Source organism: Tubulanus polymorphus, chromosome 7, assembly GCF_964204645.1.
Source record: "Tubulanus polymorphus chromosome 7, tnTubPoly1.2, whole genome shotgun sequence".
NCBI lineage: Eukaryota > Metazoa > Nemertea > Palaeonemertea > Tubulaniformes > Tubulanidae > Tubulanus > Tubulanus polymorphus.
In genome coordinates this window covers 18980561-19002428 of record NC_134031.1, presented here as the reverse complement: position 1 = coordinate 19002428, position 21868 = coordinate 18980561, and the positions used below count along the sequence as shown (strand labels likewise).

Below are 21868 nucleotides of genomic sequence, written 5' to 3'. Positions count from 1 at the left end.
TGTGTATGATTAAGTCTTATTTACAGTTACAGCTATTCATCATTCGTTGGAGATTAAATAAACTTAGAATTTAACCTTTTCAGGTTTGTGAAATAAGTTTGTGAATAAGTGTAACTAAATAAGATAATATGCTAGTTAGAATGGAGTGAAGTTCGAGGAGTGAACATTGAAATGTAACAGTACTCTCCACTGTCCATGCTTCATCTCATGGCAGTGTATGACAGGTCCAAGGTATCTTCTTGTTTTTAAGAAGGCGACCCTGGCTTTAGAAGTATCATATATGAACGAATCTAACTTGAAATCAATGGTTATTGGACTGAATTTCTACAGCAGATTTTTCCACAGAAATATTCACGAATTTCTCGTCCCAGTAAAAGATATATGTAAAAGTTGACAATATAATTACACTGTTCGAACCGAGAGAAAATTCGTACAAGAAAATTTCTCTTTTCACTTGTGATTGGTAAAAATAAAGTAATAGTGTTTGGAAGTGTAAACACTGCAAATGCGAGTGAAACTGTTACAAGCATTATTGTTGTACGTTTTGCTTTTGTCGATTTCTGATCGGACGAAACTACTATTTTCGAACCTCTGAATAACTGAATTATGATAACAGAATTTGATATGATAATCAAAGTCAAAGGCAGGATACAACCGTGGACTATGAATACAGAATAAAGCATGAATTGATCCAACAACTCCTGGTAACATCCGAAAAACAGGTCGGAGAAACGCATGATTATTGTTGAGGGAACACCAACTATTAATGCATTCATGATGAAGATGATAAAAATGATGCATCGCGCGAATCTCGGTGTACAAATCAAACGAGATGTGAACGGGAAGAGCACAACTGCCGCACGTTCTAGAGATATCGCTACTAATAACCACGTACTATTGACGCCCATGGAATTTATCAGAAATTCGTAGATTTGACAACCGATCAGTGAATTCATCATGAATATTGGGCCGATGTCCAAATGCAAGAGAGCAAACTGTAAAACAGGCATCAGTGTAAAACTGAGACAAACCAGAAAGTCACTGATTGACAAAACGATTAGATAGTTAGCATAAGATAAATTGCGAAATTTACGACTTGACATTATCAGGAAAGTAGCTGAATTTCCGAAGGCTCCTAACAAGAATACGATAATGGGAATGAGCAATGAAACAGTACGGTGGATACCAGACTCGTTCTCCACAGACATCAAAACTATGTAACTGGCACCGGGTCTAGCTATTTGCTTCTGACTAAGATTCATGATTCCACGAGATGCTTTGTCTGCTTGTACCTTAGATATCCGGTAAATTCGGGGTGACTGCAAGGGATGCTGCTGTGTGAACAACAAATACGTATTGCTGGTAAAACAATTTAATGTCACTGAAATCCACACAGCGATATAATAATCAAGTCTTTATGGTCACGGCTAGTCATCATTCGTTGCGGAAACAGACTCGTTCTCTACTGACATCAGAGCGATGTTACTGCCACCAGGTCTATTTGCATCTGACTAAAATTCATGATTCCACGAGATCCTTTGTCTGCCTTTACCTTTAGATATCTGGGAAGTTCAATGAACAATTTGGTAAAACAACGTGATTGAAATCCGTGCAGTCAGATATGTATGATTAAATAAAGTCTCATTAAAGGCCGCATCAGCTATTCATCATTCATTGGAGATGATATTAACTTGGTGAATTTATTTTCCATCGCAAAGTGAAAATCAATTCGAGTGCAATGTTCTCTGATTTGTGAAATGGTTATTGTGTAAAATGCATTATATAAATATAACTGAATAAGATAATGCCGAACCAGAAAGTTAGAATTGAATGAAGTTTGAAAATCCAACGATTCAACCCAATGGATCTGTTGTACAGACTTTGTTTAGACACTTTCAGGTCCCCCAATATTCATCAAGACTACAAGTGTCATCTATGTGCAGACATAATTTATTATATTCGACCTTGTTTTCCCACCTTCAATAGAATCTACGTACGTTCCGTGTGAATGTTATCTATTCGTCAAGTTCATTGCTTTAGAGTTTTTGGTATATTCTTAATTTGATTTTTTTCGGACGCCATCTGTATATCAATGTATTCTACGAGCGTGTATTCCATTCATGAATTTTTGTAGAAGGAATTTTATCTGTTATATGAATTATAATCTATCCTCAATGTACGTGCTTTGAGTTGGAATAAAAGTTTAAGTAAAGTAAAGTAAAGTAAAAATTTCGTGCAGCGCACTATTTCTACTGTGGCATGCAAATAATACGGTTTTTTTTCTTCATTGAAACAATCATCGAATAAAGATGTACCTGTTTATTCATCTCAACACGCATCAATTACAGCGGGCGTTGAACGAAAAGACTTACAATAGAGTGAATATGTTATAAACACTGTTTAAGCATTATTCGAATTGAAAACTGAGGCCAGTTTCAGCCAAACGATCCTCATGAATTTTATCAATGATTCTACATTGCTCGTCTGTAAAAAAGTTTTTCCAGTCTCCAATTTTTCCTTTACGAATAAAAGGACATATTTTATTATCCTGATAATGCGTTTGGCTAAAATTAGTCGTCGGATTGTCTCTCATAATTTCAAAACTCGTCTGTTTTACGATATTATCGATTTCATCGTCAGACAGAGTTTTACCGAGGAAGGCGCAGATTTTGAGAATGTTTGATTTCGGGTCGGTGACCATATCTTCATATTTCAGGAATAGAATGTTATCGCGATGTCGCTGGTTCCACCAACTCAAAACGTGGTCGTAGAAATCTCCGCAGAACAATTTCTTATGCAAGAAAAGTTGGAAGAAATCATCCCATGAACCTGAAAATGAATAGAATTTAGGTCGATACAATGTTTAGACCAATTGAACTATGATTTTATCAACATGGCTGGTATATACTACGTACCTGGAAAATTACCAAAACTTTTACACGACTTGTAAAAGTGATAATACGAAACTAAAGTATCTTTAGGATTTCGCATGACGTAGATAATCTTAGCCTTCTCTCCCATTGCCTGAATCGGGAACATGTCAAACGGCAGATGACTTTTCATTAAACGTGGTCTAGGCATCTTTTCGGCTAATGGAAAAAGTTCATTAGTATCGATGTAAGGAAATCTCTCGTGTATTGGTTTTTGTCTGGCAACTTCATCATTTCCGTTGTGATAGATCAAGTACACCGTTTCTTGTGTCAAAGTGGTCCCTGTTAAAAATCACGCTTAACGGCATCACACTCGACAGCAGACCGACAAGGTACTGGAACCATCACGATAGGTAGAACACAATATCGTTGACGCGATGAGGAGAGAATCCCACAATGATAATAAAAAGTCCGAAAATGAAACTTCGAGATAGTAGTTTATTTCAACGTTTCGACTATATCCTAATAGTCATCTTCAGGAATAATGGTAATAATGGTAACATTATTCCTGAAGATGACTATTAGGATATAGTCGAAGCGTTGAAATAAACTACTATCTCGAAGTTTCATTTTCGGACTTTTTATTATCATTGTGGGATTCTCTCCTCATCGTACTGGAACCACTAACCTGACAAGCGAGGATTTCTGAGACTTACCAGTTTTCGGATAGCTGGCTACAAAACAATCGTCTTCGAAGACTTCGTAATTGCGAACTTTGTCGAGAATTTCTGGAGGCGTAAAATACCCTCCGATAAATCCGTGTTCGACGATCTCGAATTGGTCAGGAATCTGATGCAGAGTCGAGAACTGCTCATCATCTGCAGTACCAGTGCAGTTAGTCGACATGGCGACAGTTAAAAAGCTGAAGAACAAACGGAGAAAATCAAATGAACATAATGTGTCATGCAAAGTCGGTGTTTATATCGAGGTTATCATATCTTAACGCTACGTATTTCATTATGCTATAATGGGTCACGAAAGTGCAACAGCATATACGTCACAAATGCATAGTTAAATATCATAGTTAATCCGATGAATACATAGTGGCTGACATAACTAACGTATAGGGGTAGAAAATTACAAATACCTTCAATTGTGAAAACAGTATTGAGTATATAGACTGGTGTATGTCTGTAAACGATAAGCGCTGAGTGAGTTGAATCTTTGACCAGTGGAACTGAAGGCATAATACCCAAGCTCCCGATCCATCTATCTGTATGGTGGTTTATTGATTATATTGCTGCTGATGTTAGTGTTTGCCTGGTATTGGCAGTTTCAGTAATTCTGTCATCCGGGTCTCTGCTAAGAATGTATTTTCGTTCTATCGGTGCTACTTTACACGACGACCAATCCCGAGCAGACAAAGTATTGGCTACGAATGGAGTTATGTCATTTATCATATACTATAAATCGAACAATCTATTCGTCAACTCAGTTGTTTCAGTAAAATAAAACTCAATCCTGAATGGGTCAATAGAATCAGAAAAATCCGTTCGGAAAGTACGATATCTCGATTCATTACCTATGAAACTAAGTTCAGATAATCCAATGATTCATGGATTTGGTAATCAAATATAGTTGTAAATGAATGCTTGTATATCATCAACATTGTAGGTATTAAACATTATCATTTATTTCGGTGGACCTTACCTGACTGGACATAGCGTATAGACCATACTGTTTTGAACCAGGGTTTTGTTTTCCAACTGACGGAGCTAAGTCAGAAATTCACGATCTATTGCATATTGTCGTTTTCCATCTCAGCTTCAACGAGATGAATGACTTCGTTCAGAATAAAAGCATGAGTGCTTGAATGATTTGAGATCGATGTTTGTCAACACGAAATCAATTTTGTTTCTCCAAAACCACAATGTTTTGTCAAATTTTGTTTTATTCAATTGTGCAATATAATGAGATGATATGTAAATCGTGCTGAAACCCATGAAGCGCACTATAGAAAATAAAAGCTTATTGGGGCTAGTTGTGTTGAACAGTGTTTGAGAGAGTGTAAGATTTCACCAACGTTTTCAAGTTAATTATTCGAATTGTAGACTGAGGCCAGTTCCAGCCAAACGATCCTCGTGAATATTATCAATGATTTCACATTGCTCGTCTGTAAAAAAGTTTTTCCAGTCTCCAATTTTTCCTTTGCGCATAAACGGACATATTTTGTTATCCTGTTCTTTTAACTGGCTGTAATCAGTCATCGGATTGTCTCTCATAATTTCAAAACTCGTCTGTTTTACGATATTATCGATTTTATCGTCAGACAGAGTTTTACCGAGGAAGGCGCAGATTTTGAGAATGTTTGATTTCGGGTCGGTGACAATATCTTCATATTTCAGGAATAGAATGTTATCGCGATGTCGCTGGTTCCACCAACTCAAAACGTGGTCGTAGAAATCTCCGCAGAACAATTTCTTATGCAAGAAAAGTTGGAAGAAATCATCCCATGAACCTGAAAATCAATAGAATTCAGGTCGATACAATGTTTAGACCAATTGAACTATGATATTATCAACATGGCTGGTATATACTACGTACCTGGAAAATTACCAAGACTTTTACACGACTTGTAAAAGTGATAATACGAAACTAAAGTATCTTTAGGATTTCGCATGACGTAGATGATCTTAGCCTTTCCCTCAATTGCCTGAATCGGGAACATGTCAAACGGCAGATGGCTTTTCATTAATCGTGGTCTAGGCATCTTTTCGGCTAATGGAAAACATTTAATCGTATCGATGTATGGGGATCTCTCTTGAATTGGTTTTTGTCTGGCAACTTCATCATTTACGTTGTAATTAATCAAAAACGCCGTTTCTTGTGTCAAAGTGGTCCCTGCAACACATCACCAGAATTTGTTAATTTAGCGGTGGCAAAAGGTACTGCACGGCAGCTCCCATGGCAAGAAAGAATTTGAAACTCACCAGTTCTAGGATAGCTGACCACAAAACAATCATCTCGGAAAATTTCCAAATTGCGAACTTTGTTGAGATGGTCTGGAGACGTAGAACAATCTCCGATAAATCCGTGTTCGACAATCTCGAATTGGCCAGGAATCTTCCACAGAGTCGAGAACTGTTTATTATCCGCAGTATCAGCACAACTGGTCGACATGGTGACATATAAAAAGCTGAACAAATGGAGAAAATAAAATTAATATGTACCTAATACGGCCGTAATAACGATAACCATATTTTATGTAAAACTAAATATCTGGCAAAGCATGGATGTTATATTATTCAGGCGAACAAATTAGTTGAAACTATATCAGAGGTCGGTTGAAAATTGCAAATCTAAATCTAATGCGATCGCATAATTGAGCATTATTTAAAGCTCGCCATTAAAAAGGGATTGAAATGAATTCTACAATATCAGATAATTCATGAACCATTAATTCAATTGTCACGCATCAATGTTATAGATACATCATGTTTTATTCATCTGTGCCTGGCTGGATATTTATTCGGACGTGACTTCAACTGACAGAGCATCGTCAGAAATTCATAATTTGGAATGTATCATCTTTTCATTCTCAGCTTAAACATGATTAAGATGTTGATCTACGATGAGATTTAACTGCAACTGATCATTTTTTGTCCTCAAACTCGACACTGTTCCGCCGGTTCCTAATTCATAGAATAATCAGATATTTGTCCGATATTAGATAGTTATTTATTTCTATATAAGAAATCGCTATGATATTGGCTGATCTTATTAAAGAGTATCTATTCTTTCAAAACGGATTTTGTTTACTATTAGATAACTTTATTTTGCTGCAATTGTATTCACATTAAATATTCACGTATAAATGTTTTATCATATTTGGTATCTTTCGTTTGTGTGTGATTTATTGAATGGGATACATCAGTCGCTATAGACAATGAAATCATAAGTATAATCATTTTTATAAGTGAGCTAGTTATGTTGAAGAGTGTTTTCCACAATTGTGCGTTAACGTAGATTATTCGAATTGAAAACTGAGACCAGTTCCAGCCAAACGATCCTCATGAATATATCAATGATTTTACACTGCTCGTCTGTAAAAAAGTTTTTCCAATCCCCAATTTTGCCTTTACGAATAAAAGGGAATATTTTATTATCCTGGTACGGTGATTGGCTAAAATTAGTCATCGGATTGTCACTCATAATTTCAAAACTCGTCTGTTTTACGATATTATCGATTTTATCGTCAGACAGAGTTTTACCGAGGAAGGCGCAGATTTTGAGAATGTTTGATTTCGGGTCGGTTACCATATCTTCATATTTCAGGAATAGAATGTTATCGCGATGTCGCTGGTTCCACCAACTCAAAACGTGGTCGTAGAAATTTCCGAGGAATATTTTCTTATGCAAGAAAAGTTGGAAGAAATCATCCCATGAACCTAAACATAAAAGGAAGTTAGTTTGATACAGCATTTAGACCACATTCTGCTATGCAATTATCAACATGGTGGGAGTATTAGGTACCTGGAAAATTACCAAGAGTATTACACGACTTGTAGAAGTGATAATACGAAACTAAAGTATCTTAAGGATTTCGCATGACGTAGATGATCTTAGCCTTTCCCTCAATTGCTTGAATCGGGAACATGTCAAACAGCATATGACAGCTCATAACGCGTGGTCTAGGTAACTTCCCGGCCAATGGAAACCACTCGGGTGTGTCGATGAAGGGACATCTTTCGTGCATTGGTTTTTGTCTGGCAACTTCATCATTTCCGTTTTCATAAATCAAAAACACCGTTTCTTTTTTGAGAGAGTGGTCCCTGTGAAACATCACCAGATTTGCTAGTTAGTTACGGTAGTCTTTCGTTTGACTTTGTAATATTAAGATATCTAGAAATTAAGTAAACTTTCGAATGTAGTTCTGAATTGTTACGTTCCAGGTTTAAAACACAAGTGTGGAACTTTTACCTTTCATAAGAGATGCTTGCTTATGGTTTTTTCTTCATTCTCAATTTTCAATAAGCCTTTTTACATTAGAATACTACTGAAATGTGTATATGAAACTCACCAGTTTTCGGATAGCTGGACACAAAACAATCGTCTTCGAAAACTTCGCAATTGCGAATTTTTCCGAGAATATCCGGAGGCGTTATATATCCTCCGACAAATCCGTGTTCGACGATCTCGTAGTGGCCAGGAATCTGATGTAGAGTCGAGGATTGCTTTCCATCTGCAGTATAAGTACAGTCAGTCGACATTGCACCAGGTCGATCAAATGAAGCGAATTAATGGAGAAAAAAATATGAATTTCAATGTATGTTAAATCAAATGATGTTAGCTCGTAAAGTTTATGTATGTAGGTCATCGACAATATGAACAGACATGTTATAATTGCTATATTGAAATTTTAATAGTATTAAGTGACGTTTTAGTCTCCGCAATTGATTTGATTTTAGTTCTATGATATGACGTATAGACCTCTCGAATTTATTTCTGTTCATTTACTAAGAGATACTTTGACAGACGATAGAATGGTTGCCGTATCGATGAAGAAACAGAATCAGGTATTGGTGAAATTTGTTGTTCGCAATCTTTGCTGGATTCCGATATTCTATTCACCGTGATGATTTATGGATACAATTGCTAAAAACTTGTTTTTCAGGAACCGGCTTTGTTTACGAATGTATTTATACGTGCAATGAAGGTTCTATTCAAGTTTCAACAGTCAATTTCACGTAACATTATTTTAAAAGTTTTCAAAATTTATTTTAAAAATCTTGGACCACTGAAATCCAGACATATAATGACTATTCCGCCGTTGCCTGCCCTACTTTCATTGTTCGTTCTTGTATTTTACTGAAAGTTATGTTTGATGAATTGTTTTTTTTCTTAAAGTCTCCGCTCAGTCATCGGTGCGCGTCCGCGGTAATACGATAGCCTTGACCTTAAACATAATCGGGGATGAACTACACAATAGAAAAGAGCTCCCTGTCTCGGGGAATTTTTTTGTACACGAAACGCTGTAATTCCCGTATAAATAAAACTGTCAAAAAAGTCCGACGAAATCGAAATAATACGATTTTTTATCATTCATTCATAGATATTCATAATATATTCAATTTTATTGCCGGTAGTGTAAGTTTTGAAAATACGCGAATAAAATGTTTTTTCTTAGATTTGATTCATCTTCTATGTATAGTATATATCGAGATATGCACTGGAACGACAGAGAATGAAATTATTAGTTAACTTATATATAGCAAGAAAGCAGGACTCAAGAATACACAGAAAAATACTGAATTCACAGCTCAGCTACGCATTATTAGTGGACAATCAATCAGTTTACCTCAGACAAGTTGATAATCATGAATTCTCATCATTATAATTATCATAGCGAGCTAGTTTTATTCTAGTTTTAAACTGTGAAATTTCATCCTTGCGCGTTTACGTAAATCATTCGAATTGAAAACTGAGACCAGTTTCAGCCAAACGATTCTCGTGAATTTTATCAATGATTTTACATTGCTCGTCTGTAAAAAAGTTTTTCCAGTCTCCAATTTTTCCTTTGCGCATAAACGGACATATTTTGTTATCCTGTTCTTTTAATTGGCTGTAATCAGTCATCGGATTGTCTCTCATACTTTCAAAACTCGTCTGTTTGATGATATTATCGATTTTATCGTCAGACAGAGTTTTACCGAGGAAGGCGCAGATTTTCAGAATGTTTGATTTCGGGTCGGTGACCATATCTTCATATTTCAGGAATAGAATGTTATCGCGATGTCGCTGGTTCCACCAACTCAAAACGTGGTCGTAGAAATCTCCGCAGAACAATTTCTTATGCAAGAAAAGTTGGAAGAAATCATCCCATGAACCTGAAAATGAATAGAATTCAGGTTGATGCAATGTTTAGACTGATTCAACTATAAAATTAGCATGGTGGGTGTACCTGGAAAATTACCAAAAACACTACACGACTTGTAGAAGTGATAAAACGAAACTAAAGTATCTTTAGGATTTCTCAAGACGTAGATAATTTTGGCGTTCCTTTCTATTGCTTGTATCAGGAACATATCAAATGGCATATGACTGTGTAAAACTCGTGGACGAGGCAACTTCTCGACCAGTGAAAACCCCCTGTGGTCGATGAAAGGACATCTATCTTGGATTGTTTTTCGTCTGGCAACTTCATCGCTTCCGTTTTGGTTAATCAAAAACACCGTTTCTTTTGTCAAATTGGCCCCTGTAAAGAAACGTGATTTGTAAGATAGCTGCGGTAATTCTTATCTATACATCACGTAACAATAAGGATATCTAGAAATCAAGTGAACTTAAGTCCCGAGTCGTTATCCAGATAAAAGACACAACTGGGGAACTAGATTTTGCCTCTTATGGGAAATCCTTGTATATGGTAAACTTCATGTTAAATTTCAAATATGTAAACCATTTCACGTTGAAATGCTGATGCAGTTTAAATTCGAAACTCACCAGTTTTCGGATAGGTGGCCACAAAACAATCGTCTTCGAAGACTTCGAAATTGCGAAGTTTCTCAAGCATTTCTTTGGGCAATAAAGCTCCTCCGATAAATCCGTGTTCGACGATCTCGTATTGGCCAGGGATCTGATGCAGAGTCGGGTGCTGCTCTGCAGTATTACAGTTAGTCGACATAGTTTATCAAATAAAACTGATCCAATGGAGAACAATACAATATTCAAATGTTTGAAATGTATGATATAATCACTCTTATAGTCGACACTATTAACATATATTTCAAAGGTTTAGTTTTATTGACCTACTTTTTTAGTTTGAAGTGTCGTGACATTTCGACACCGGCCGAGTTTCTTTTAATAATTACAAAGAGATACTTTGACAGACGATAGAAAGGTTGCCGTATCGATAAAAAACAAAATAAATTTGTCAAAATTCATTGTTCGCAAGCTTTTTAATTGATATGTATGATTTTCAAGACTGGTTTTTCGTATCGTATCTGTGAGGCTACCAAGTAAAAGGCTGGATGATAACTTAAGTATATATGTTCTGTCACTTGATTCTACTAGGTTGGCTGGTAGAGGGATCGTTTATTTTGTTGTTGTTTGTTGTTGATCTTTTCGTTCATCGTGCATGAATCGTATTGAAATCTCGCATTACCCAGGTTAGTGAAAGTGATCTATAGCAGATTGGGCTACTTTTAGCCGTCGGGTGTGGGAGGGATCAATGCGCAGATCTATGATGAATTGGTTGGCAGAATTCTCCGCAGCGCGTTGAACCATCGTCCTCCTTTAAAACCGTCGAAAAAAGTCCGACAAAATGAACAAGATCGGTGTATAACATTAATCAATCATTCATTTATTAATGTTTATATTATAATTTATAATGATAATCTTACAATTCAGTTTATATAATAATTTCTTAATATCATGAATTTTTAAAACGTAAATATACATTTTAGAACGAGTTTCTGCACAACATCGATTACCAAAAATACGCAAAGAGGATTGTGAGTGTATTCAATTCAAATATGGTTGGAAATTCTATCATATAAAATACGAATTGTGGGACGTGTTCAATTACCACACACTAAAATCATCATTATAGATTATAGTTTACCTATTGATTTAATGCAGGTTTTTGAATTAGGTAATGATAGTAGGCGGGTGACTCCAGTTCGCCTAATTTAGAAAAATCGGCGAAAACCTCGTATTTACAGTCGGGTCCAAATGCTTCTTCTAACATAGCCGTGAATGTCTCGCGCTCATGAGGGTAGTAGGTCAAACGAAATTTAGGGTTGCTGAAAAACGAGATAGTTAGCATATATATATATATAACAGTCTGACTAGGTGAATAGAAAAAATTTAATATTCTATTTACCATTTTTTGAGGTCGCTTTTACTGAATCCATTTCTCGCTTTCAGTAATTTTTCCATGTCGAAAACATACTCGAGCGTCACCGAAGCCGGTTTACCGTCGACGAACAAATTGAAACACTTGATATCGCGTACGAATTGGCTCTGCATAGAAAAGAAAAACACTACCTTATATCAAACAGCAATATCTAAGACGCTAGGATTTAAACTGAACTCTCTGCGGCGCTGTTTATCCATGGTCGAAAGACTGAAGGAGCCAATGATGATGAATATCTAAAATCTGTTCAGTCAAGACTTCATATGATCTATAGTACATGTATATATGATTACTATTGGATGTGGTGAATAGACAATCCCAACTTAATATAATATCAATGAGAATCCGAAATGTCAGGTCCAATGATTGGTTTTTAGAATACATGTTGGTATATCTAGGGTTGACTGTACATACGTTTATATGAGGTGTTCGTCCTTGAGGAGCGACTCCAGTTTTAAGAATCCCGTCGTAGTTTCGATGGTCTATCAGCAGAATTCCACCCGGTTTGACCATCGATGCCAGGTTCGCCATCGCCCGCTTATGACTTCGCTGATCGCCGTCGGTATCTGGCAAATGCGCGAACGAATTTCCCAAACAGATAACGGCGTCGAACCCGGTACGAACCGCGGCAACTCCGGCGTTCTCGAGATCGTCAGCCAGTGTTAACCAATTCGCCTGTTCTATCACTAGAAATAGATGGAAATCGAGGTTGCGTTATCCCGGGTTGAAATCTCTCCATGCGACTCCTCGCGCTACGGTCTTACCCCAGTTTTCGAAACGTTCGTCTTTTCTGTTCGTCCATCTTCTTTTGAACGCGTATTTCAACATTTGATCGCTGTAATCGGTGCTGGTCACTTGAAAACCCTGATTAATCAACATCACCGAATCGATCCTAAACGAGTATGGATAGAAAATTGAAAGAAATTATGTGTTTTTGTTTCGCGTCTCATCCTTTTCCGCGTGATACACGCTTTCCTTACCCTGTTCCGCAAGCGGCGTCCAAAACAGTTTCGCAGTTATGTTCTTTGAGATTTTTACAAATCCACTGGTTATAGGCGTCCGGACGGCAGCCGACATAGGCATCGTATAATTCAGCAGCAATACCGTCATCATACTGGTCCATGGGTACTGAGTTGGCAGACATGATCAGAGGTCTAGAGGAGGAAGGGTTTATGAGGAATGCGTCCGGTTACTGTCGTTGTCGAATTGAGAATGAAAGACTTCGCGTTTGTTAAGGCGAATCTATTAAAGCACTTACGATTAAAAAAAAACCATCCAGACATGCCTGAAACGAGTCAACGGTTGTTAAAGGATTTCAAAAGTTGTCAACCATAAACCAGTCCTGCAACTGTTCACGTGTTTGACACGTGACGCAATGTCTGAGTCTCGTACGTAGAACGCAAGCGTGCTAACCAGTCGGCTTGGTCAGTGGTTAACATCTATTCGCATACTGTCTGGGGGTCTCATTCTCCTAAGACTATAAACGGCTTTAGACTCGATCAAATGGCTTGTGTACGCGATGAATTTGAAAGATTGAAAAGTACCGGGTAAATTGATTTATCAAAAATTAAAATTATTATTGTTATTATCATTTACTTATTCTTTTATTATTAGTTTTACTATTATTGTAACTATTCTTGTGCCCATGATGTGCCCTAGGCTCACACTGTGTCCCTCATCTTGGGGTGTATTACTGTGAAAATAGCGCAAGGCGTGTACATGACTTCCTTCGCTTCTTGTCAATCAATTGGGGGTGATTTCATAGTTTGAGGCTTGAATCGAATTCTTTCACTCCTGCACTACCCGCGTTCAACCCGCTTCAATTGATATCATTCCATTACGATCTAGTGTTGATACATTGTTTCTAGGTCGTTTTCAAATCCGATTAAATACATCATAGGGTAGATACGCAACACGGGGCCCAGGCAAGCTTCGGGTATTTCAACAGACTTAGACACGTATGAATCAATCAACATGTTTCTTACATAATAGGGTGACAAAAATACCTCAAAGAAAACAGCAACGTTTTACGTCTAGTTTAACGATTACTGGAACAGAGCCAACCGAAGATTAGACGGATAAAATTAGCATAAAAATATCGATTTATTCATTTCATTTTCTCCCAATCTTTTTAAACCTTATAATTACAAATTGTCATCGTGTCATAATTTGTAGGCTTCGTCGACAATGAAACCTTTTCTCGCTGGAATACCGGTTTGAAATGCTTTCGGCCAACTTCGCGTCGCGTAGTACGTCAAAAGAATTTGAAAGACTGCAAAAGTGAAAAACGCATAAATTGACACGGTGAAAGAATATCTATTCAATGAGGCAATATAAAAGTACTTCGTTCTAAATGGTATATTTTCAACTTTGTTTCGAGCATAAAACATTGCATACAATACCTTGATTTGGAGCTAGAATTTGACTGTAAGTTCCCACATCAGCTTTCACCATGTATTCATCTATAGGTAACCGGGCTGTTTGAATATGACTAGAATTCGCTCGACTTTGTGTTATGTTCTGAAAAAAAGAAATACAAGGAAAAGAAAATGTGAGGATATGTACAAAACAACGGTGACCAGGTCTGTTCAGTTCTGAGTTGAATCTGACTAAAATTAAGTTAGATACCAGTTGTGTAGTCGTGTGTAAAGTCCAATGATCTTGAATCGTAAGACTAGTTTGAAGTTATAAGGATGGCTATAGACTAAGATATCTTAGACTGGTCTGAAATCTAAGTCTTGACTGTGCTCACGTATTGTTTAATTCTCGCTCAATCAATTCAAAAGTTAGTTTTCAATCAAGACCTGTGAAAATTAGGCCAGAAAATGAACTAATTTGATCTTTCATAGTCTGTGAAAATGGGTCTTGGGAGCTTCAAATTAAAATATGTGTGCTGAAATTGAATATAACTGCTAAGATAAATTCGAAAATAAGACTCATACCTTCGTGACACTCTCATCAACCAATCCTCCAATCATATAGACCTTCGATATATCGAGATCTTCTAAAACATTCTCAGAATCGGGCGAAAGATAAACGATATCCGCCGGATCGAAAATATCACCGTGCAATTCCTCGTGCATATTCACCTGACAAAAACAAGATAAACAACATTTTAATTTCAGTTCGGAGTCAGGGGCAAATTCTTTCCTGAATTCAACAACATTTCATTACACTCAGTCCAACAGTTCTAAGCCCGACACTACGGAGTTAAGATCCGTCCATTTTCAGTTGCAGGTTTCTTACAGATCAGAAAATCCAAATTCCCTTATATCTTCCCTGATTTTTTATCAAAATTCCCTGATATCCTCAGTGGGGGCTGTTTCTAATCAAAAGGTTCCACTCATCACCACAACAAGAGGCCAACAATTCAAAATCTTTGACCTTTCCCTGATGATTTCAAAGACACGAGTCAGAATTCCCCGATTCTCCAATCAGGGAAAAATAAATACGGAAATCCCTGATTTTCCCCCCTAAGAAACTGCGAATCTCTGTAAAAACTGTGGAACCAATTCCTGACATTTTAGAGCATGAAACGAAAAATCTATTTCTAAACTCACGATGTATTGTTCGAAACCGTCATTTTTTCGCTGACATTCTTTGTACAATATTCCACATTTATCAAAGCCGGTAAAATGAAGCGAAAGTGGGTTTTCTGATTGACGATTGTATCCATACAATCTACACAACTGTTGAGCGAGTCGACTGCATTCCTTAAATACAATATATCCATCATCTTTAGTGTTACATCAGTATTAGACAGAGGTACTAATTCAGGTATCAATCTGCTGCCTACTCCCATATTATTCAAGGAGGCTTTGGGAGCTTTTGACGAATAGCTTTTGTAAGGACGGTACTATGGTCTCGGAAAGCCGACAGAAATTTGATTTCGCTTAATTTGTCTGTTGTCTGAGGGCCGATTGCAGATTGATAACCGTATAAGGCGATCGATGTCACTTCACATTTTGATGCTAAGCCATTCAGTAGTATTGGTAAAATGCTGCCTGGACCATTCGAGAAGAGACAGTGATTGCAACCACCGACAAAAGAATTCTTTCAGCTTCTTTACCTTTTTGCTCATTGTGTCTTCTAAACTGAGATCGATACAAACTCTTAATCCTGTTTTCAATGCTTCTTTTAAACGTTCATTCGTTATTTGTCTCTTGTCATATTTCGATATATGTTCACTTTCAGCTTCACCGACCTCTAAACAAACCAGAAATCACACTTCAATAATCAGCTATTGAGTCTAATATCTAAATCTAAGATTTGTAAAGCTCAGCAAAATTTTATATTTCTATATTTTCCTCCAAATAAAGTTATATATATTTAAGAAAATATCCTAAGGACTTCATTTACATTACTGAACTTCAACAACAAATCAGTTAACTTACCAGTTTACTATATAATCATCGACAATCTTATAAATCAATGGTTTTTGTGAAAAAGTAGTGTCTTTATGTTATCATTTTATTTGGACTCGAGATTGATAAACTATTTGATGAGAAAACACCAAAAATAATGAACAAGTCTGAGTTACCATCATCTCCTCGAAAATGACTCGACTACTGACACTTCTTGAAAATGATTTTCACCTCGTAATTGCAGACGCTCTTCTCGTATTTTCTGGCGTCGGTTCATCAGTTGTTTCTTTCTGCGTATTTTCTTACCGGCGATTTTCTGCTCCGAGCGCAATTGCTTCTTCTCCCCTTTCTGAAAATGCATGTTTGTTCAATTCGTTCACAACTGAATTAAGGTTGTCAAACCCTCAATGACAGAACTGCTGAATTTATCAAAAACTTCGAATTCTTTTTTCAACCGAAAATCTTGAACAAAAAATCCATAAAAATCTTCTGCTTTTTTGTGCTTTAGAAACTCTAGCCTTGTCAACATTCTATTCCCAACGTAAAGAGAATTTCTTATTCTTCGCAACTGAATTAAGTAGGGTATATATCGGTAGGTAATTACTGAACTTACAGATAAGGTATTATTTTCACTCTCTTCTGAGTCGCCGTCAGAATCCGACCATAAATGCATTAAATTCAGATCATTTTCTTCACAATCAGCTCCGATATTTGAATGTTCGACAGCAGTTTTAGTTTCCGACACATCTCGACCTTGAATGTTACATCTCACTGTAGTTCCATCGCTACAAATAGAAAAAAAAATAATTTCAATTAAATCATTAGTTAATTTTCTCAATAATAACACTTCACGAAGCCAATCTGCTGGCCAGTTGCTTATTCAAGATTTAGACGCTTTTCTTCGTTTAATAGCCAATAAAACAGCTTAAGACCTGTTTTTAGATTTGAGACAATATTTGTACTTTATAATTCGTGACTTTGTTACTGGTTCCAAAAAAATCATTATCTTACTATAGATGACGTTAACAATTTGCCGAGTTTCAAGTATTTTGATGAATGTTCTTCGATTGTAGCTAATGAAAATAAACTTCAACTTCAAGACATTGCTCTACAAAGTATAGTCACCATTTATTCTTAACTCGAGGTCTAGAGTGACAGATCCAAGGCTCGAGGGTATATCTATCACTGTCACTAGATGAGTATGTCTCTTTCATTAGCAGTAAACACTGTTTTAACTTGTTAACGACATCCTTCAATTTATCCATCGTGTTCGCCATTCCCAGTTGCATTTGTAAATCCGGAAAACTGGGTAAACTGAAAAAACATCAAGTGATAATGAGGAATTTTCTTGTATTTTCAGCGGGAAAAATGTTGTTATTTAAAAACAATCTTTTTTTGCTATTTTTACCTGTATGCAAACAACCAGAACAGATGGGTCCTAACATGTCCAATATCTGTCGAATGGACGTAACACAGATTTAAAAACTCTTCAGCCATCTCGCAGACGTTTGGGTTTTTACCACTAAATAAAGCTGGGTTGTGGAGAATAGCCTCTGAAAATTAATAAACTTTTTACTATTATCATCAATACCATTGTTAGTGTCCTATACAGTGTTAGTTCCTGGTCTCTAAGGCACTGTGAAATTTGTTAAGCTGGTGTCAAAGTGGAAGTGAAAACAGGCAGTACTCGAATCAGTGACAGTCTCCCTATAAACACTATTGTTTCTTCATCGACTTAACTCATTCACCTGATGAAGCTTCTTAGTACTACATTTAAAGCATGTGATTCCTAATAGAAACAGTAAACCTACAGAGTACGACCTGTTTCACGTTTTAGGGTGAAATAAACAACTATGCACTGAAAGTCCTGCACTGAACCTTAGAGCAAGAACCTACCAGCCGACATGACAGCATCAGCTCCCGTATACCGTAAACAATCTTCTATATCGTTAAAATCTAAAATATTGCCATTCGCAATCACAGGAATACCGACAGCTTGCCTGAAAATACGAGAAGAAATTTAATATAATTTTGCCATTTACATTGACAAGTACGTAACTGGATAATGGTTTAGCAACTCCTCGTCTAAAATCAAAAGCCAATGATAAGATGTTGACGTGAGTTTATATTACGCAATTCATAGAAATCCTGATAGTCACAAAGTGATCAGGTCACTCACAACTCACAACTCTCTCTCGTCTCTTTCGGTTTGATGGTTAGTGAATCATTTCTCATCAACTATAAAGGCTCCGTCAGATCAAAAGAAACTGCAGATCGCGGAGAGATGGGTGAATGAGAATATTGGAACTGGTTGACAAGAGAAGAGCTGCCTTTATTGATTGAACTTTCACCCTCAGGTAAAAGGGCATCGGTGCCAAATAAAAATACTGGAAGATTTAGAATTTTCATCATATCAAGGCAGGCTCGTTGTAGAAGCTCCTTAAATCTCACAAAGATATCGTCAAATGTTGCCAACTTAACATGAAACGACATTATGAATAGTGTTTAAGTGGTGGCCATTATTCTTAAAATCTCCACTATCTTTCAAAACACAAATGCAACAAACAAAGCCAAGCGGTTGTGGTTCTCTCAACTAGTAAAGCTAATTGGCTAAAATTAGTTAAGATTTTTCAATAAATGTTGCCGACAAAGTCAAGATTTTTATTCTTTAAATGAGATTTACTTTGATTCTATAACATCATTTTATAGTGAGGTCATAAGGCAATTTAGGAGGCTGCTTTTTCTGAAATCAAAAATAGAAGCTCCTTAAATCTCTTCCAAAGATATCATCAAATGTTGTCAACTTAATTTGAAAAGCCATTATGAATAGTGTGGCTGAAAGTGGCTGCTATTTTTCTTTTCACTTTGATTCTATAACACCATTCAGTGATGTCATAGGGGATTTCAGGATGCTTTTTCTGAAATCAAGTAAACTAGTAAACAAAGAACCCAAGACTCGGACGCTTTAGGACAATGTGTTGTGATACTGTAACTAACGGTAGTTTGATTAGTTGAGTTTCTCAGGGCCTTCGACCTTACAGTAATGGATGTTCGCAACATGAACCTAACTTCGAAAGAAGAAAACAATGTTTCGTACTCTAACTAAAGCAGCAACTGAAATCGAATAAGGGAAGAAAGAGACACAGTAACAACACGGTCGTTTAATAAGCTACAATTGGTTTCTGACTAACATTTTCATGCTGCGTTTCGACGAACACAAATCAAACAATTTACGATTCTTCTTTCTGTCGACAATGAATGAGACATGATGATCACCAACCAACCAACCGACCAATCAGAGAGTATTAGTCATAAAGGAACGAAGCTAATCTGTGTCTCTCTATGTTATCGTGATGTAGACATTGATGAAATGTCGGGACGGAGGGAGGAGGGTAAAAAAAGTTTCAATGAATAATCACACACCTCCAAAACTAGTTTAAGAAGTTTCGGAAGTTTCGGAACAAAAGGAGAGAGGAGGGATCGATGCCACTATCAGGAGGAATGGCCACAAAATTGAAATGTTCCAATATATATCCCCACAAATTGAAATCTCATAGTTTAAAGAAGAGAATGCAAAATCTGTTAACGATTTGTTCGTTTCGATAGAAGAAATGTAGTATGTTATATCCCCCTGTGAAGCCCCCCGTCCCGGGATCCCAACGGAGTCCCCGCCCCAGGTCATACGTTAACTAGAGAACAATGAAAAACGATCTGAAAAACATTTCCAACCGCGAATCGAGGGAATCGTGCAATAATCAGATATAGATTCAATAACGACCTCATCGTCGTCACGGCGATGATGACAGGTCGTCTGAAATACCGATAGTCTGTGCGTACTACACCTATGAGTCATAAATCAGACCCGCCACCATTGCTGCCGTACGAGTGACCTATAAGGTTCCCTCACGAGGGAATTCCTCATTACACAATACGTCACTTGCAATATTCGTGCGCGGTGTTTTTCTTCAGTGACCGCCGACCTGGCGAGTTTAACCGAACGGAAAAACAACAACAACGCAATTTGATAATCTATAAACCGTTAGCGCGCACACAACGAGACATGAACTGGAAACACTCTGAACCAGTGCTGTAACGATGATATAATATCTCACAATTAGTCCGAAATGTTCACCTGAGCTAGTCAACGCTTCGGCTATATCCTAAAACAGGGTGGCGCCACTTTGCACCAATTTACAAATTCCCCGAGTTTTCCCTGATTTTTCCATGTTATAACACAAAATTACGCGAGGAATTTCTTTGTTTAAGATGTATTGATAAAGAGATGCGTGGTCAATAACATATCCAAATTTTTCCAGATCTTTTTGTCAAATTCCCTGATTTCTTCTAGGTTTTTCTGATTCCCTGAGTTTTCCAGGTCAGTGGCCACCCTGTCAGGAATATCCAGTATTTTAGATGACAAATTGAATATTAGTTTTATTCATTTGAATCCCTTCCAAAAGGTTCTTGTTTCACTTCACTACTCTGACATCACCACAATAAAAAAAGTGTTTCATGTTTCAGAGCAGGTCATGAAACAGCAAAGAGTTTCTGTTTCATATTTCAGGTTGATTTGTATATACATACTTCACAGCCTTGATGACGTCCCAGTCGGCCTTTCCAGTGAGATGCTGTTTCTGATCCCGAGTTCGACCGTGAATTGTCAACACCTGAAAGAGAGGATCTTTGTAAATCTTTGAGGGATAAGTAAATAAGAGGCTAACCCCTGTGGATGTGTACATGCACTATAGATAAATCAAAGGCTAGAATTAATTTTCATAAGATCTGAGTTGGAAGTTTTGATTTGATGCTACTAAGATTTCAGTTAATCAAAAGATCTAAAATGTGTTGCTTACAATACATATAGACAGGAGAGGACAAATGAATTCATTAAATTTCCGTTTGGTTTTTTACAATCTTTTAAACATAATAGTATTCCTTTCAAACATATACCTGGTGGATTTTTAATCTTATCGACAATTATAAGTCACAACTTATTTACAAAACTGGACCCAGTTCCACAGTCGTGAGTTAGAGTTAACCCTGAGTTAAAGTTAGTTCATTTTTGATGAGTTAACCCGGAGTCAAATCTTAACTCAGAACTGTGGAACTGGGCCCTGGACCCTAAGTTCAGCAGCAGTAAAACACTTCTATGATATTCGAGTGGAGTACAAGTCCCCGATGCAATGCGTAAAAAGAAGCGCGTCCGAGATTAACATGGTGGTGGATCGCAGAAGAAGAAGACATTTTGTAGTTAATGAAGCCGGACAATACATGCCATTTTTCACTTAGGTGTAAGAACCCTGTCAAGTGGTGAATCATAGAGCATTGTAAATGACAATTACAGATTCTTAGCCGTGTGTTAACACTCAACAGAACTTGACAATTATCACCGCTACTTGCGAAATATCTCTTGCCGCGGGCATGTCCACATTTTTTCCACGCAGAGCCGTAAGAACTAATCTGCTGTTGTATTTTTATTGAAAAAGACCTCCGGATAATCTACGTTTTCCACTCCGAGTTTTTATTCAATTTCCGGAGGAGTAGAATGAATAAGATGAATGTCGAATGAAAAAAACTATATAAGTTACGATCGGCTACCACCAGATTTCAAACCCATAACTATTGATGTAAAAACTTCGAGTCCGTGTTGTACCATTTATAAAATCTAAGAATGAAAAAAGACCGAAATATTTCAGTATTCCTGAAAATGACTATAAGGA

At 36.9% G+C, this 21868-nt stretch overlaps 4 protein-coding genes and 2 pseudogenes across 7 annotated transcripts in view; all 6 read right to left on the bottom strand.

Moving 5' to 3' along the window:
* Positions 1 to 1913: 1913 nt before the first annotated feature.
* LOC141908828 (sulfotransferase 1C4-like) lies at positions 1914 to 4048 on the bottom strand. 3 transcript variants are annotated; one of them, XM_074799047.1, is made up of 4 exons: positions 4018 to 4048; positions 3587 to 3792; positions 2916 to 3212; positions 1914 to 2829 (listed from the first exon to the last, which is right to left on the bottom strand). In XM_074799047.1, exons 2-4 carry the CDS (start codon positions 3774 to 3776, stop codon positions 2408 to 2410), a joined length of 909 nt encoding a protein of 302 aa, XP_074655148.1. In that variant the 5' UTR covers positions 3777 to 3792; positions 4018 to 4048; the 3' UTR covers positions 1914 to 2407. The 3 variants fall into 3 exon arrangements, with proteins under 3 accessions (XP_074655148.1, XP_074655147.1, XP_074655149.1); XM_074799046.1 differs by lacking the exon at positions 4018 to 4048 and having other exon boundaries at positions 3587 to 3843; XM_074799048.1 differs by lacking the exon at positions 4018 to 4048 and having other exon boundaries at positions 2916 to 3089; positions 3587 to 3843.
* An 826-nt stretch (positions 4049 to 4874) lies between these two features.
* Positions 4875 to 6050, bottom strand: LOC141909255 (sulfotransferase 1C2A pseudogene; annotated as a pseudogene).
* Positions 6051 to 6716: 666 nt separating this feature from the next.
* On the bottom strand, positions 6717 to 8140 carry LOC141909254 (sulfotransferase 1C2A pseudogene; annotated as a pseudogene).
* A 1075-nt stretch (positions 8141 to 9215) lies between these two features.
* On the bottom strand, positions 9216 to 10551 carry LOC141909253 (sulfotransferase 1C2-like). The gene is made up of 3 exons (XM_074799645.1): positions 10371 to 10551; positions 9832 to 10125; positions 9216 to 9757 (listed from the first exon to the last, which is right to left on the bottom strand). The coding sequence occupies exons 1-3, from the start codon at positions 10549 to 10551 to the stop codon at positions 9336 to 9338; spliced, it is 897 nt and encodes a 298-aa protein (XP_074655746.1). The 3' UTR covers positions 9216 to 9335.
* A 756-nt stretch (positions 10552 to 11307) lies between these two features.
* Positions 11308 to 12979, bottom strand: LOC141908799 (glycine N-methyltransferase-like). Its single transcript, XM_074799009.1, has 5 exons — positions 12765 to 12979; positions 12549 to 12676; positions 12199 to 12470; positions 11752 to 11891; positions 11308 to 11671 (listed from the first exon to the last, which is right to left on the bottom strand). Exons 1-5 carry the CDS (start codon positions 12926 to 12928, stop codon positions 11491 to 11493), a joined length of 885 nt encoding a protein of 294 aa, XP_074655110.1. The 5' UTR covers positions 12929 to 12979; the 3' UTR covers positions 11308 to 11490.
* Positions 12980 to 13876: 897 nt separating this feature from the next.
* The window catches only part of LOC141908395 (tRNA-dihydrouridine(16/17) synthase [NAD(P)(+)]-like), a 31565-nt gene continuing 23573 nt past the window's right edge, over positions 13877 to 21868 (bottom strand). Inside the window, exons 5-15 of one of the 2 annotated variants that reach the window (XM_074798436.1) lie at positions 20733 to 20815; positions 18045 to 18148; positions 17557 to 17701; positions 17274 to 17462; positions 16762 to 16933; positions 16380 to 16497; positions 15846 to 15990; positions 15345 to 15489; positions 14727 to 14873; positions 14187 to 14304; positions 13877 to 14056 (exon numbers count right to left, since the gene is read on the bottom strand). In XM_074798436.1, the coding sequence (XP_074654537.1) occupies positions 13947 to 14056; positions 14187 to 14304; positions 14727 to 14873; positions 15345 to 15489; positions 15846 to 15990; positions 16380 to 16497; positions 16762 to 16933; positions 17274 to 17462; positions 17557 to 17701; positions 18045 to 18148; positions 20733 to 20815 (1476 nt within the window). In that variant the 3' untranslated portion in view covers positions 13877 to 13946. Of the gene's footprint in view, positions 14057 to 14186; positions 14305 to 14726; positions 14874 to 15344; positions 15498 to 15845; positions 15991 to 16379; positions 16498 to 16761; positions 16934 to 17273; positions 17463 to 17556; positions 17702 to 18044; positions 18149 to 20732; positions 20816 to 21868 lie in introns of both variants that reach the window. The other variant, XM_074798434.1, reaches the window with a different exon arrangement.